The sequence below is a fragment of the Trachemys scripta genome, chromosome 10 (genome assembly GCF_013100865.1).
Source record: "Trachemys scripta elegans isolate TJP31775 chromosome 10, CAS_Tse_1.0, whole genome shotgun sequence".
In the NCBI taxonomy this organism is placed as follows: domain Eukaryota; kingdom Metazoa; phylum Chordata; order Testudines; family Emydidae; genus Trachemys; species Trachemys scripta.
This window is the reverse complement of record NC_048307.1, coordinates 58,998,214-59,014,931: the sequence shown is the minus strand read 5'-3', so window position 1 is coordinate 59,014,931 and position 16,718 is coordinate 58,998,214. Positions and strand designations below refer to the sequence as shown.

General features: G+C 44.3%; 1 protein-coding gene across 1 annotated transcript in view; it reads right to left on the bottom strand.

Annotated features, from left to right (window-relative positions):
- Nucleotides 1-16,718, bottom strand: part of ADAM10 (ADAM metallopeptidase domain 10) — a 112,369-nt gene that overhangs the window by 11,695 nt on the left and 83,956 nt on the right. The window contains exons 10-14 of the mRNA XM_034783194.1: nucleotides 15,325-15,508; nucleotides 14,833-14,983; nucleotides 11,627-11,810; nucleotides 2,415-2,523; nucleotides 1,036-1,256 (exon numbers count right to left, since the gene is read on the bottom strand). Of these exons, the coding sequence (XP_034639085.1) occupies nucleotides 1,036-1,256; nucleotides 2,415-2,523; nucleotides 11,627-11,810; nucleotides 14,833-14,983; nucleotides 15,325-15,508 (849 nt within the window). The remainder of the gene's footprint in view (nucleotides 1-1,035; nucleotides 1,257-2,414; nucleotides 2,524-11,626; nucleotides 11,811-14,832; nucleotides 14,984-15,324; nucleotides 15,509-16,718) is intronic.

Sequence of the window (16,718 nt, the reverse complement as noted above, 5' to 3'; positions counted from 1 at the left end):
AGCTAATATTTGGCCTCAGAGTGGAGATGAATCCACTTAGCATCATATGCATCTAATAAAGGGCTCAACAAAAATATACTGTTGAACAGACATTTTAAAACTATGTTGACGATATACAGTTATGATTATGTATAATTCATTTATGAAGTTCTGACAGATATTTTTGAAATGAATGGATGGAAATGACACATATGTTGGTTAAGATTTACAGTGAAAAATCTGGTACCATAGACACATGTAATGAATGAACTATACAGACAAACTATAGATGTACCTAACACAAAGGTGAACAGAGAAGTCCAACATGGAAAGCCACCCTTGTTTCCTTGCAGCTCTATCTGCTGGCTACTTCATTGGAAAAGTATAATCCCTTTAGGGTAAGGGATCAAAAGATATGCAAAAAGCTCCTATGCCCTGATGTTCTGAGGAACTGAGCACCTACATAGGAGGACAAAAGTGTTAAGAGCTGGAAAAAAATGTCAGATTTTTAAAAAATTAAGGTGACCACTCAGTAAAATGAAGAGATATTAGCATGGTTAGAAGCAATATCGTACTACACATACCATAAGCCACTTGCTTCAATTTGTCTCCAAAGGATATTGAACTTTACCTGCTAAGCTTGCTAGTTGGATTATGAGTGTGAAGAAGCAGACCAAAGAGTAAGGATTGAGAATGTACTTTACGGGTATGTCTACACTGCAGTAAAACACCTGTGGTTGGTGTGTGTCAGCTGACTCGGGCTCATGGGGCTTGTGCTGTGGACTATAAAATTGCAGTGTAGACAATCAGGCTCTGGGACCTTTGGCAACCCAGCCTGTGCCCAAGTGTCTACACTGCAATTTTATATCACAGCAGTCTGAGCAAAGTGTCATAGGTCAGCTGTGGGTGTTTTACTGCAGTGTAGACATACCTTAAGAGAACACTGAAATACTGCATATATAGTCATGTTTATCATTAGTCACAAACACTGAATATATTCAATCCATTTTACAGGACTCTTTTATGCTTAGGTTTCCAAACCATTAAGATACTTACCACAATCCATTCAGCAATATTTTCATACAGCTCTGGATTAAAAATTGCTTTCTTTAGTCTGGCTAGAGGACCATCAGCATCTACTAACCGACATCTCATGAATACATCACAATAGCCTTTAAAATCATTGCAGGGGGATCCAGGTTGAAGCGTAATGGTTTTGAGATGGAAATGCTGCTCCCACTGACTAGATCCCGTACTTGCACAAGTCATTGGATCCACTGAAAAAAGTGAATATAATTGAAGACTGGATTTTATTTCAAGACAAGTTTATAACAAAATACCTTGCACATGCATGAATGTGTAAAAGAATATCCAACACACTACTAAAAATATATTCTTACCCTATTAAAAAACTTATCAGGAAGTGGTAATGTAATTGTCTTTCATGAAGGTACTATGAACTTGAAAAACAAAAATATTTATGACATACTGTATATACTCATTCATAAGTTGAATTTTTTTAGTAAAAAAAGGAAGCACCAGAGAGGGGGTCAGCTTATGAATGGGTATATAGAGGGAGAGGTGGGACACAGTCCCTCCCCCCCAACAGAGGGAGCAAGGAACCACAACCTGCAGAGCCAGAAGGGAAGAGGCAGGGCCAGAGTCTCTGTTTCTGGCCACGCTGCTCTCCCCCCAGCCTCCGAAGCAGCTGTAGCTCTGGGGCTGGCAAACTGCAGCCATGCTGCTCGGCCCCGCCCCGCAGAGCAGCCTGCTGGAGCAGCTCCAGCCAAGCCAGAGACATCCTCCCCAGATAAGGTGGTAAGGGATGGGATGGGGAGTGTGTGGGGGTCCCAGGCTAGGGATGGGGTCGTGTGGGAGGTGGTCACAGGGGTTACTCCCCCTCCCGCCTCTCCCCTCCACCCCCAAGTTTTCCCACCAGTTGCTGTCCCAGACCGTCAGGGTAAGCAGCTGGCACGCCAGGACACTTTGTTTACATAAGATTTACCTCCATGCCTGCGGACGCTCGAGGTAAACAAACCATCTCAGCCCACCAGCGGCTTATCCTGATGGCCCGGGAGCCAAAGTTTGCTGACCCCTGAATTATAGGATCGGCTTATGAATAGGTCATAAAAATTTTCCATTTTTACTTATCCATCATGCGGGGGTTGGCTTATAATCGAGTGTATACGGTATCGATGGCCTATCAAATGGGCATTTTACTCTTAAGGTCCACTGAGTATCTTTATGGGAGAAGCACATTATTACTTATGTACTATTATGAACAAACACTGAATTATACTTTGTGTTTTTCCACATGCTGTAATTCTTACTCAAATATTTTTAAACCACAAATGTGACTTTAAATAAAAAAAAGTCTAGTAAAAACCTTGAGAGATTTACTATTGTATTAGTGTTTAGAAGCATGCAAATCTTACTTTTTTTCATGCAGCAGACATGGCACAACTCTTTATCATCCTTGCCATCTGAACTAGCACATGTACATTCCTCCAAACCATACTTCTCACAGATAGAACCAGCACATTGCTATTGGAGACAAAAGGAGGAAGAATAATTCAAAATCAGGTTCTTTGGTATGCCTTATTCCAATAAATGGGGGAGGCATGCAAAACGGGAGTTGCAACAAATACATAGCACAGCAATATGTACAAAAAAATTCTAAATCAAGACCACAGAACTGGAATAGCCATTCATGAAAATAAAAATAGCTCAAGAGTGTGAAAGATATGGCATTTCAATGTCTTCTTTCCTTTAGGGGAAAAAATCAGTAGCAGGAAAGTCTATAATACTGTATGTAATTCAATGTTTGGATGATCACAAAATCAAATTCTGAAGCAAGCAAATGAGCAGTGATCAAATTATGGGAAAAAAGAACGGGGGGGGCGTAGTACTTTGAAGATGTTCCCTTCTTGGGCTAGATTGCTCTGCATGGTCCCCTACAGTATTAGCAGTTTTAAAGTACTCTCTGACCATCTTGGAAATAAAATGCCAAAAAATTCATTAATACACAGAGTTACGGTTGCCCATTGGTAGCTAGTGCCCTTCCAGAATGCCAAGTTCAGCAAAACAAACTTCTGAAAACCAGGAAATACAGTTACGGTAAATGCCCATGCAACCTTAACTCTGCCCTCTTTGAGCGATGCCCGACAATGCCCATAACACATTACTTGCACTCTGTCTTTTTGCTCTAATGGATAGACACTACCTGCATTTGCCCTATGCCCCACCTCTGATAGAATACCACAACTGTGAAATTTAACCACTTCATACCCTCTTACAACCCCTTTGCACTTGCACATAGGATACCACCTAAATGTATACTGGATTGCCATTTAATTGCCTAGTGTTGTTTTTTAAACAGAAAGAAATGTTTGGTGGTAGGAGTTAGTGGTCAGTTGTTCTTACCTAGGTTTGCAGTTGAAATGCTATTGTGGCTATATAATAAGCAGCAGATTGACCTAGTATTTATATAGTGCTTTTTATCAGGAGATCTCCAATAACTTTACATCATTATCCCCATGTTACAGATGGGAAACTGAGGCACAGAGAGGTGAAGTGGCTTGCCTGGCAGGATAGTGGCGGAGCCAGAAATAATTCCAGACCAATGTCTGTTCACAGTTATGGGATTCCTCAGTGCTCCTCCTGTCTCTTAGATATTTTGTTATAGCAGAATGTGGATAATGGCCATGGTTTAAAATGTATGAAATGTTTTTATGTCCCAAAACCTTGACAGTGTTGTTATAACAACAGTGTTGTTATATGGTTGTTAACAGTAACTTTAAGTGGGAAAGAAAAGACTGGTTTGTGTCTCATTTTCCACCCCCATCCCACGAAGTCACCACCCCACCAATGTCTCCAACTCCCCTACCACTTCCCAGCCTATTAAGCCTTTAGTTGGCACAGTAGAAGCAATTAACATTAAAGAAGTTGCTTCTTGCTGTCTCCTGCCCTATGCTGCTGCATACATATAACAGGCAGCAGCTTACTGGAGGATTGCACGCTATCTGGGTTATGTAGCTTGAGCTGCATCATTGAGCAGGGACCTTTATTCCCACTACCCACCTTTAGGCTTCCCCAAACCATGCTGCAGGTCCACCCAGGCCTCCTCTCCTTTAAAACTGGGCCCCAGACCCATCGACACTGGTCAGTATGCCCCCCCACCCCCAATAAAAAGGGATGATGTGTATCTTAAGTATTCGTTTTCTGGATTTCAGAGGTTTGAATTTATGTTCTCTTCATCTCCCCCCGAATCCCAGCTCACTGGGAGGGGCAGGGAAAAGGGGTCACACACGCGAAGAGAAGCACAATTCCCCAGATCACAGAAAACCCAGCAAACAAGGAGAAGGCTGAGGCTCACAGATTGCAGCACACAAACGAAAGGGGAGAATTCAGGGCTGACAGCCCCCCGCCCAAAACCTTCAACTTCCTCAGTTACCCTAATTTTGCAACCCCTGCTTTCTTCTCCACTGTCACTCACCAATCCTTAACCCATCCTGTTACCTGAGCCCCCAGCCTCTCTTCCCTCCCTTACTGCCTATTTCCATTTATCCCCCTGCCCATAATATTCTCATCCCTTGCTGCATACCCAACCCTCTTCTCCAATTACCACCTACTCTTGCACCTCTAGTTACCCCCCTTCCTCCCCTCCCAGTGAGCCTTCGCATGTGTAATTTATTTACTCTCCAAAACCACTTTCAGCATCTTCTGAATTTTCTGCTCTATTCATGTTTGATTTCTTCAAAATAAATAAATTCAGATTTCCCCCAAATATTTACAGTTCACTCTCAGATTCTCTCCCATGATGGGTTTCTAACTTCAAAGCTGCAGGCTCAGGCCTGGTCTACACTAGGCGTTTATGTCGAAGTTAGCGCCGTTACATCGAATTAACCCTGCACCCGTCCACACCGCGAAGGTATTTAGTTCGACATAGAGGTCTCTTTAATTCGACTTCTGTACTCCTCCCCGACGAGGGGAGTAGCGCTAAATTCGACATGGCCATGTCGAATTAGGCTAGGTGTGGATGGAAATCGACGCTAATAGCTCCAGGAGCTATCCCACAGTGCACCACTCTGTTGACGCTCTGGACAGCAGTAAGAGCTCGGATGTTCTGAACTGCCACACAGGAAAAGCCCCGGGAAAATTTGAATTTGAATTCCTTTTCCTGTCTGGCCAGTTTGAATCTCATTTCCTGTCTGGACATCGTGGCGAGCTCAGCAGCACTGGCAACGATGCAGAGCTCTCCAGCACTGATGGCAGTGCAATCTCAGAATAGAAAGAGGGCCCCAGCATGGACTGATCGGGAAGTCTTGGATCTCATCGCTGTGTGGGGCGATGAGTCCGTGCTTTCCGAGCTGCGATCCAAAAGACGGAATGCAAAGATCTATGAGAAGATCTCTAAAGACATGGCAGAGAGAGGATACAGCCGGGATGTAACGCAGTGCCGCGTGAAAATCAAGGAGCTGAGGCAAGGCTACCAGAAGACCAAAGAGGCAAACGGACGCTCCGGATCCCATCCCCAGACATCCCGTTTCTACGAGGCACTGCATTCCATCCTCGGTGCGGCCGCCACCACTACCCCACCACTGACTGTGGACTCTGAGGATGGGATAGTGTCCACGGCCGGATCCTCGCACATGTTAGCGGACGGGGAAGATGAGGAAGGAGATGAGGAGGACGAGGCAGTCGACAGCGCTCACAACGCTGATTTCCCCGACAGCCAGGATCTCTTCATCACCCTTACAGAGATCCCCTACCAACCCTCCCCAGCCGTTACCCCGGACACAGAATCTGGTGAAGGATCATCCAGTAAGTGTTGTAAACATCTAAACATTTATTTGTAACAGAACATGAATATTAACAATTTAAAAAATGGGTTTCTCATGATTAGTTTGATTAACTTTACGGTTCAGTCATGGGCAGTGCAACTATTGAAAAAAAAATCTAGCAATGTCCGGTTTTGCATGATTGTCCTGCCCAAGCCGCTCTACTGTTTAGTCCCTGCTACTGCAGCTACAGTAAGATGCGGTCTATATGTCCGGGGATGGAGCAGAAATCCTCCTGGGACATCTCAAGGAAGCTCTCCTGCAGGTAATTTGAAATCCGCTGCATTAGGTTCTTGGGGAGAGCGGCCTTATTGGGTCCTCCGTAGTAGGACACGTTGCCGCGCCACGAGACTAGCAAGTACTCCGGAATCATTGCTTGGCACAGCATGGCGGCATACGGCCCTGGTCTTTGGAGGCTTTCCCGGAGCATTCTCTGTCTGTCGCTCTCAGAGATCCTCATGAGGGTGATGTCGCTCATGATGACCTGCTTTGAATGAGGTAGGGGAATGTTAGTGTTGGGACTGCTTTACCGTTCCTTTACAGAACTGTAACCGCTGGTTTGCAGCCACGCGGTGGAGGCGGGAGAGGGGCAGCCGAAAGGGATCGTTCCCGGGGACAGCCGCGAGGGTGTGGCACAGGAGCAGACTTCCTGCTTGCCGGATTGCTGGCAGCAGGGACCGACATTGATTTTAATGTGAAATGAGGCCATTGCTAATATTAAAGTTTTAAGCTGCCACGAATCTACGGCTTACCATGTCTGCGTGCAAGAGCAATTCCGTTGTCCTGACACGGTTCTCAAATGTGCTCTGCAAAACCCCAGACACTGAATGCGAAGGCCAAGAATTCGACCTTGTGCTGAGTGCGCATGTGATAGGTGCTGTGCATGGTCCTGTTCACAGAGAAAGACTATGTTCTTTGTTCACAACTACATTTATCTTTCTGAGGAATTCACTCCCTTTTTCCCATTCCCACAGCCCCATCTGCGACTGTCTCACAACCTAGCCTGTCATCACACTCCCAGAGGCTAGGGAGGATTAGGCATAAGAAGAAGAGGACACGGGAGGACATGTTCTCAGAGCTTATAGCCTGCTCCAGAGCCCAGGCAGCACAGCAGACCCAGTGGCGGGAGAACTTGACCCGAATGCACCAAGCCAACATGGATCGGGAGGAGAGGTGGCGTCAGGAAGACCAGCAGGCGACTCAAACCCTGCTTGGACTACTGAGGGAGCAAACGGACACGCTCCGGCGCCTTGTGGATGTTCTGCAGGAACGGAGGCAGGAGGACAGAGCCCCGCTGCAGTCCATCTCTAACCGCCCTCCCCCGCCACCAAGTCCCATACTCCCCTCACCCAAAGTGCACAGAAGGAGAGGCGGCAGAGTCCCTGCTAACTCTCACTCCACCCCTGCAGAGAGCTCGAGCAGCAGAAGGCTCTCATTCCCCAAAGTTTGACAAGTTCTTTCCTTCCCGCCTGACACAAGCCCCCGTCCAAGTTTCACTTCCCAGTTCCATGTGTAGTTGATAATAAAAAATATGTTTCTGTTAACTACTGTTTCCATCATGTTCTTTTGGAGGAGGGGGGGAAAGGGGGTTGGTAATTGGACAGGACAGTCACCTTTGGCAGGGTACATAGTCGGGGGCAGGCACAGCAGCAGGGCACATACATAGTGCAGTGATGCAGTGACTACTTACCCTGGTTAGTCTGGGAGGTTGTTTTCATGTTATGTGGTGGGGGGTGGGTTGCTCTGTGACTTTGTGGCAGGGGAGGGCAGTTAGAGATCTTAAGCGGCGGTCCTTAGGCAGGATCACAGAGCCACACAGCAGGGGATCTGTAACCGTCCTCCCCCTGCCACAAAGTCACATAGACCCCCCATACACACAGTCCCTATCAGGAGGGGTGACAGGCTCCGTTGAAACAACCATCCCACCGCAGCGGAGCCTGTCAGTCCTTGAGTTTAGAAGCTGCATTCGCGCGACTACACTACACCCGCTCCGCACCACAGTCTGCGTCCCAGTTTTAAAAAATTCCCGCGAAAACAGTATTAAAGAAAACGGTGTGCTTTAACAAAGTAGAACTATTTTTATTTTGAAACGTGTGTTGGAAGTGGGGTGAAGGCTTCTCTGTACACAAAATTAGAAAGTCACAGGTTACCCTGCTCACTCAGGAACTTTGCTTTCAAAGCCTCCCGGATGCACAGCGCTTCCCGCTGGTCTCTTCTAATCGCCCGGCTGTCTGGCTGTGAGTAATCAGCAGCCAGGCTATTTTCCTCAACCTCCCACCCCGCCATAAAGGTCTCCCCCTTGCTCTCACAGAGACTGTGGAGCACACAGCAAGCTGCTATAACAATGGGGATATTGGTTTCGCTGAGATCACAGCGAGTCAGCAAGCTTCTCCATCTCCCCTTGAGACGTCCAAAAGCACACTCCACCACCATTCTGCACTTGCTCAGCCGGTAGTTGAAGAGTTCTTTTTCAGTGTCCAGGGCACCTGTATAGGGCTTCATGAGCCAGGGCATTAGCGGGTAGGCTGGGTCCCCGAGGATGACTATAGGCATCTCCACATCCCCAACAGTTATTTTGTGGTCCGGGAAGTAAATACCTTGCTGCAGCCGTCTAAACAGACCAGAGTTCCTGAAAACACGAGCGTCATGAACCTTGCCCGGCCATCCCACGTAGATGTTGGTAAAACGTCCCCTGTGGTCCACCAGTGCTTGCAGCACCATGGAAAAGTAGCCCTTTCTGTTAATGTACTGGCTGGCCTGGTGTTCCGGTGCCAGGATAGGGATGTGAGTTCCATCTATGGCCCCACCGCAGTTTGGGAATCCCATCGCTGCGAAGCCATCTATGATCGCCTCCAAGTTTCCCAGGGTCACTACCTTTGGCAGCAGTACATCAACGATTGCCTTGGCTACTTGCATCACAACAACCCCCACGGTAGATTTGCCCACCCCAAACTGGTTCGCGACTGACCGGTAGCTGTCTGGCGTTGCAAGCTTCCAGAGGGCTATGGCCACTCGCTTCTGGACTGTCAGGGCTGCTCGCATCCGGGTGTCATTGCGCTTCAGGGCAGGGGACAGCAACTCACAAAGTTCAAGGAAAGTTCCCTTCCGCATGCGGAAGTTTCGCAGCCACTGTGATTCATCCCAGACCTGCAGCACTATGCGGTCCCACCACTCAGTGCTTGTTTCCCGGGCCCAGAATCGCCGTTTCACAGCATCAACATGACCCATTGCCACCGTGATGTCCTCGGCGCTGGGTCCCCTGCTTTCTGAGAGGTCTGTGCTACTCTCAGACTTCAGGCCATCACCGCGTTGACGTAGCCTCCTCGCCTGACTTTTCTGCATCTGCCTCAGGGCAACCTGTATGATAAGCTGCGAGGCGTTGAGAGCGGCCACAACTGCAGCGATGGTTGCAGCGGGCTCCATGCTCACAGTGCTGTGGCGTCCGCGCTGTCAATGACTGGAAAAGTGCGCGAAATGATTTCCCGCCGGCGCTTTCAGGGAGGGAGGGAGGGCGGGAGTGATGGACGGATGACGACAGTTACCCAAAAGCACCCTGGCCCCTTTTTTTTTTTACCCAGAAGGCATTTGCGGCTCCACCCAGAATTCCAATGGGCGGCGGGGACTCCGGGAACTGTGGGATAGCTGCCCTCAGTGCACCGCTTCCAATGTCGACGCTTTCCCCGTTAGTGTGGACTCACAAAGTCGAATTACTGTCCTTAGTGTGGACACACACGTTCGACTTTGCAATATCGATTCCAAAAATTCGATTTAAGTAAAATCGAACTACTCTCGTAGTGTAGACAAGGCCTCAGAGAGGTGTTAAGTGGCCCATTCATCTCAATGAGATGTTGTCAGCTGAAAGAATACTCTGGAGAGGAATTCAGCCTGACAGAATGGCTCTGAAACCTGTGAACCTCTCTATTCATGTCAGTGGGTGTTTCTTTTCCCCTCCCCAGTGCTGCAGAGTTTCAAGCTCCTCACCCAGTCTCAGCAGTGTGTTCTTGGTGTATGCGCCAAGCATGCCTGCTCTAAGCTCCCCATCCAGAAAGGAAGTGCTTCCCTGATCTTGGCTCACATGGAGGAGGCACAGAGCAGGGCTCAGACACGCATAAGAGGGAGAGACCCCACCAGATCACATGAGAAGGTATGGGAGTGGGGCTTAGACATCCCCAGAAAGGCTAGCCTCCCCAGAACCTGGCTCACATGAGAGGGAGTAGGGAAAGACCCACAGGGGACCCCTAGATCCTGGTATACATGAGGGGTAGGGAGATGAGCTCAGACCCTCCCAGAAAAGCAAGCCCCCACCCCCAAACTGGGAAGATGCCAAGAGGTCGGGGGGGTGAGACCACCACAGAGGGGCAGAGGTCCGCCAGATCCTGGCACACATGCAATGGGGCAAAGCATAGGGCTCAGTCACCCTTGAGGGGCCAGAGTCTTGCAGATCCCAGCTCACATAAGGGGGCAAGACGACTGTCTCGACTGTCCAGATCAAGGCACACGAAATAAGGGGAGAATGTGGGGCTAAGAGGCACTCGGCCCCCGTTCTTCCTCATGTCCCTTTCCTAGTGTCCCTCCCCTGAACCCTCCAATCCTCTCCCCTGCCCTACCACTCATTCACATTTATTTCCCTCTCCTCAATGCAGCCCCAAACCTTTCACCCCTACTCTCCTCACAGTTCTTCCCTTGCCCCAGCAAGCATTCACGTCCGTCCGTCCCTCCCTCCCCCTCCCTCCCTCTCCCCCCCTCCCTCTTTCTCTCTCTCTCTCTCTCTCTCTCTCTCTCTCTCTATATATATAAAATATTTTTACACAGATATTGGTTACATTCACCCAAAATAAAAACAAAACCTTTCTAGGGACAGATTTTTGCAATACACCTCCCAAACTTTCCCAAATTTCTGCACAAAGTGGGACTTAAACGGATACTAGCTGGGTCATGCTCAAAGCAGGAGCACCAGAATGCTGGGGGCCAAGGCCCTCTCACTTTTAGGCAGAATCCATCACCCTGGCTCAAAGGACTGTTCTATAACCCCTCTGAGCTGCCCAGTTAGTATGAAACTTTAAAGGCCAACAGTTCTGTTAACTCTTCTGTCCTCGAATGCTCAGAGTACTCTATTAGGAGCATTTAGAAGAGGAAGCAGGTCTTAACCTAAATTTGGGGATGTTCCCTGCTGGTGCTGGGCAGTTGTGCACACACGCACATACACACACAGGGGAATTTTATGATTCTCCCTGCCTTACTAGATGTGGTGGGCACATTTCTAGGCTGGCATGAAACAGACACTCCCTTTGGGCAATGGATTGTTGTGCAAACTACTAGCAGGATTCCAATATGCTAATGCTCCCCCTTGCTCTGGCTGGCTGTATACATTCCTGGCAAGTGCGCAGTCAGCAAATGCTCCTTTGCTCTGCCTGGCTTGCCATGAATACACTTTGGCCAGGCAGAGCATTTTGTAGGGAACTGTTGGGAGAAGTAAGGGGGCCAAAACACTCCACTCCCCCAGCACCATGGAATAGGCGAGAAATAGGGTAGTTCAAAGCATGAGGGGCCTGGCCTCCAGTAACTCAAGCACTGCAAAAGAGAATATTACCAAAAGCAGTGTTTAAAAGAGTAGCTGTTTCAAAATAAGGTAACTATGGGGAAGATTGGTCTTCCCACTACTTTTTCTTCTTTAAGAACACACTGGGTTTTCTGAAAAATAAGGCAATACTCTTATACTATCCTCAATAAGTGATAAAGCCATATTGCTTCAAAAATTGTGCTCTGCGATATACGGTTAGTACAACAGTTCTGAACATTAAGCTCACCCCTTTAATGCAAACTTGTGTGTGTCTGTTGCAATCTGTGAAGTTTGGCTTGGGATCAGATGCTGGACAGAGAGCAGTGAAACCATTACACATTCCTTCTCTTGCACAGTCAGAATCATTCCGACACTTATCAGTCTTGAGTTTGAAGCTACATTGTGGAGTACAGCAGGGGCCTTGACTGGGGCTACAAAGAAAAAACCAGAAAATATGTATTCAGAAAAATGCAGATTTTTTTCTGGTGTTTCTAACGTACCCTGAATAGCAATATTGTTCAAGTCTTCTAAATTTAAGATTTATTGATTAAAGGAGATAGAATAAAGTAGAACTTGCTAAGAAATATGCACATTTAACTGGAATACCACTTAAAACTACAACTGCATGCAAAAATATTGTTAGTTTTGTTATTTCCAATTTGTGCCAACAAAATTTAAACTGAAAAATGATTTTTTGTGGGTAACAAACATTTGGTATTCTGCATCCAGCAGTCTTCTTGGTCTCAACTTTAATGATTAAATTATGAAAATCAACACCATTTACGTTGCTTACACTAGAAAAATTACTTTTGCATGCATGTTTACATCTGAACACCTTCGTAAAAGTCAAATATCAGGGGGTAGCTATGTTAGTCTGTATCCACAAAAACAGAGAGTCCGGTGGCACCTTAAAGACTAACAGATTTATTTAGGCATAAGCTTTTGTGGATAAAACACCTCACTTCTTCAGATGCAACTTCATAAAAAGTTCATAAAAGTGAAATTTTAGGTTCAGATAACATTGCCCAAGTTAAACTCACTACCCCGAGGAAGTTTAAAATTAAAGATGAAGTCCTTTCACACTGAGGAGTGAACCCCAAAACAGTAAAGAATCTGACACATCATACCCTTCATCACTAACAGTAATTTACCAATGTTACAGAACATTACTGAAACAATGAATTTATATAATTTCAGATTACTTTTACCATTTTCCCTCATTTTTGAGGATTAATCCAAGCTAGGCAATTTCATTTTTTGGTTCTCTCGAGGGACACATTCACATCCTCCAAGTAAAATATTCTTTGAGATTTTAAATGGGTAAAAGTTGCACATAGCTTAGGAGATTATATAAAGGCCTAAGCTACTAAAGCAAAGTTTATATATTTACTGGAAGTATCTATATTTTTGGTCAGTTTCATATCATGCCATATGTGTTGCATTGCCTAGAAACAAGGTAACACAGATGAAGTTTGATATGTAAAACCCAAGTGCCAGAAAAACCTATTTGATACCAAATTGTATCCTTGAGTCACCTTCCTTCTAGGAAATGTATTGCATATGGCACACTATGAAAATGACCAAATTCTGAATAAATGTGGTAGATATTTAGTCAATACCAGCCTCTACCTGAAAGTTCTCTCATAAATACAGACTTTTCAATATATCTTGCCATTTGTAATTACTTGCAGCAAGTGGTCCAAGGAAGTCTACTGCTGTAAACAGGGTTTGTTTGGGCTCATTACCGTCACATTGCTATCTTATGCATGCTAGTTGTATTGATGAACACGATACTATAGCCATTTTTGCTATCATGTAGGCTTCACGAGTTGAATTGTCTTCTAGTGCCAGTTCTTGATTTTTTGATCAATGCCACTTCAACAGAAGTTCAACACTGGTGTCTGGCAAGCCATTAAAGTTTAATGTATTCATAGACACTCTGGCAGCAGTGAGGATGAAAAAAAGATATCACATGCAATGGGGTTAGAGAACAAAGCAGCCTTATATAGCTATGAGCCAAGAAAAGCTCATGCTGCTCTTAAATTAGGTCTTGTCTACAGGAACATTTATTGCATTGCAAACAGGGGTATAAATCTACCCTGCAGTAAGTGTCTGTGTGGACCCTGCTCCCTCATGCTAAAAATTCTGAAACGCACTTCAATCTACCCTGTTTTGAAACTGGGAAGATAAAAGTGTCCGGCAGCAGAATCCACAGAGTTAGTGCGCAGCAGGCTAGTGTAGGATAGATTTACACCCCAGCTTGCCAGACACAAGCCCGTAGATAGCCTTATAGATTTGTCAAGGTTTTGATCTGCTTGCATTCTTTATTCTCTCCCCAACAGCAACAGTCAGAAAAAGAAAAAAGGGTAGGGATCCAATTGATTCTCCCGCCCTCCCCCTTGCAAATCTCTGATATTACTTAACATTAAGAATAACAGACCAAGGGAACGACAAGGGATTTATTACAGTTTCCACAGCCTTTCTTAGCTCAAGACCACCAGAGAATTTTTACCAGGGTACATATACGTACTGAAATCAGCCAATGACAATACAGTCACCTAAAGTATGGCCTCAGTCCAGGTACTAGCGGGCAGATGTTCATAGTATAAAATTCTGAACATTTGACAAAAACTAAACATTCCATGGCAGTTTTAGTAAAGGAGTCAATGACTGAATTAACAGTAAGACTAAATTTATCAGCAGAATTTGTCCTAACCATACCTGGTTTAATCCACGGTAACAAAGCTGCATGGAACAGTATGTCCTGACACTGCACATTTGCACCTTCCTCTAGCTAGAGAGAGACCTTCAGTCTTAAGAGCTGTCAACCTGACCCTTTTCAGAAGCACAAGATATACTGAGTGTCCCTGCTCAATTTTTCTGCAAAACATCCAAGATAGATCAGATAAGCAAGTAAAGGGACTAATAAATTTGGATTTCTTTTAAGACCATGTCTACAAATGAATGTGTTACCTTGCAGGATATAACTAATGTGATAAATATGATTTTGCCCTGAGTAGGGACAAGGACAGTAACGTTTAAGTGTGTTAGCTGGTTGAATTTAGCTCAAGGGATAACTACAACCAACCAACATTTTTAAACACAACTTGTTCCTATCTATCCTGGACCCTAAGATGTACTTAATGTAGTTAATTAGAAAGTTTTAAATGATGCATTTTTCCAAAAAACTAAGAATAAGGTAGTCTCATAGTTGCTGACTAAGTAAAAGTTAAAATTAGTGCTGAGTTAAAAAAATAACATAATATAGTTAGTGAAATTCCCATTAATTAATTGTTACTAGTAAAATTAGGGACATTCTAACAATATAAGTGAGATTAGACTTCAAGTGTCAAAAAGTATACCTCATAGAAGATATTTCTAAAATAAAGCTTGCTAGCCTATCCATAAGTCTGAACAATTCAATAAGCATAATATAACTGAAATATACAATACCTGCAAAGTTTGTCTGGTTTTAACTTGCATTTCTTATCTTCTGGTTGATTTGCATCATAACAGCATTCATCTTTACACTGGTCACTGTATCCACAATCACACTGCTCTCCCTCTTCTACCATTCCATTACCACAGATGGGCTGGCCAGACTCTGAAAAATGTCAGTATATTTTTGTAACACTACAGAATATCAAAGACATGCATGGTAACTTGTAGTTAAATTATCATATGACATAGTTAAGCATGATTGCATCTTGAGTAGACATTGCCAATTAGTATTGGAAGTGTAGGTGTGTTGCAGATTAGGATTTTATAGGGAAACTTGAACAATACTCTTCAGCATCCAGTTTGTTGATTTCTACTACATATTTTGTTCTCATTTTGTATTCAGAACTTCCACTAATAACAATGGGAACTTCTTGTGCAAAAGAAAAGTTAGATCAGAGCTCAGTTAACTCTTTAGCATTTTATAAGGATGACAAAAATACATACCAACAAAACAATTATTTCTTTTTTTCTCAAGAACTTGGCTGATATTTCGAACGCTACAGAGGGAGAATTTATTGTTGTTAAGTTTGTCCCCAGATGTAGCTCTTGCATACATGATATAATTGCCATTTTCTTTCTGCCCCAAGTTTTTGGACTCTCCTGGAGTGCATTCCGTTCCAGAATCATGCTGCAAAACAGAACATTGTAAACTATTTCAAGCAGATCAGTTTCTATCGGTTAATTTGCTATCTTTCTACCTATGTGTATAACAGACCTGTGTGGGGTAATAGGGTGAGAAACAAAAGCTCGTACAAAATTGTTGCCTTTTTAAAAAGTGTACCCCACTTGCCTATTTCAAAAAGGTGAAGAATATCAGAAGCAAAGGATGAAATGGAAAGTCCACAACATCTCCATCTTAAATGTTAATGGTGGCTTATCAACCTGCGTGTGTGCTGGTTACAGCAACACAACACACACGCTCCTTTCTTTTACTGCTTTTAGGTTATATCCCAAAAGTTTTGGAGCACTGACAAAGTTAACTTCTGTGAGAGCAACCATATCATGTTTACACTAGAGAACTTGACTGTTCACTTGAAATGGTTAAATAAAACTGGCTTAAGCACAAATGGTTTGATGTGTCCATGCTTAGCCACATTGACTAGTATAAAGAATCACAGCAGTTTTACACACTAGCACTGTTTTAGACTATTTCAGTTACAGTGCCCTCTGGGTACCTGTCCACAGTTCCTGGTATCTCCCAAAAGCAGAGGATTCTGAGATTTCTGAATACTACCAAGTGTTCTGTAGGACACTAATGGGAGGACCTGTGGAAACATTTCAGATAGTTCACATTCACACTGTAGGGAAAATGTGGACTTAAATACGATATGATTTGTGGGGGAAGTCCATTTCTATCCACACTATGGAGAACTGATAATTTATAACACCACCTGGTAACATTCATGGAATACTTTACAATATAGACGTTTCAAAGATTATGATAAATGGCAAAAGCTTTTAAAAAATATTTGACAAGAGTAAGAAACCGTTTAATACCAATACTGTACTACCACTTTTGACAATTGATTTTCTCAGAATATGACCCATCCCTTCCAACATAAGTATATAAATGTGCACTTTTAAAATGGTATTACTACAAAAAGTAGCAAATTTTCTGACAAGTATATCCACTGACTATCCAAGATCAAACATGAGTTTCATAGGCAAGTTCAAAAATGATGTTTCAATTGGTCCAAAGAGATTTTCACTCTGACAGATTTCCTACTTCTTCAAATCAATGCATACTGTTAACATTCTGGATTCTTGTTCCTGCCAATATGGTAGAAGTTAGCTTAGTGGTTCATTTTCTAGTTTTCTAAAATGTAAAACTTTAAAAG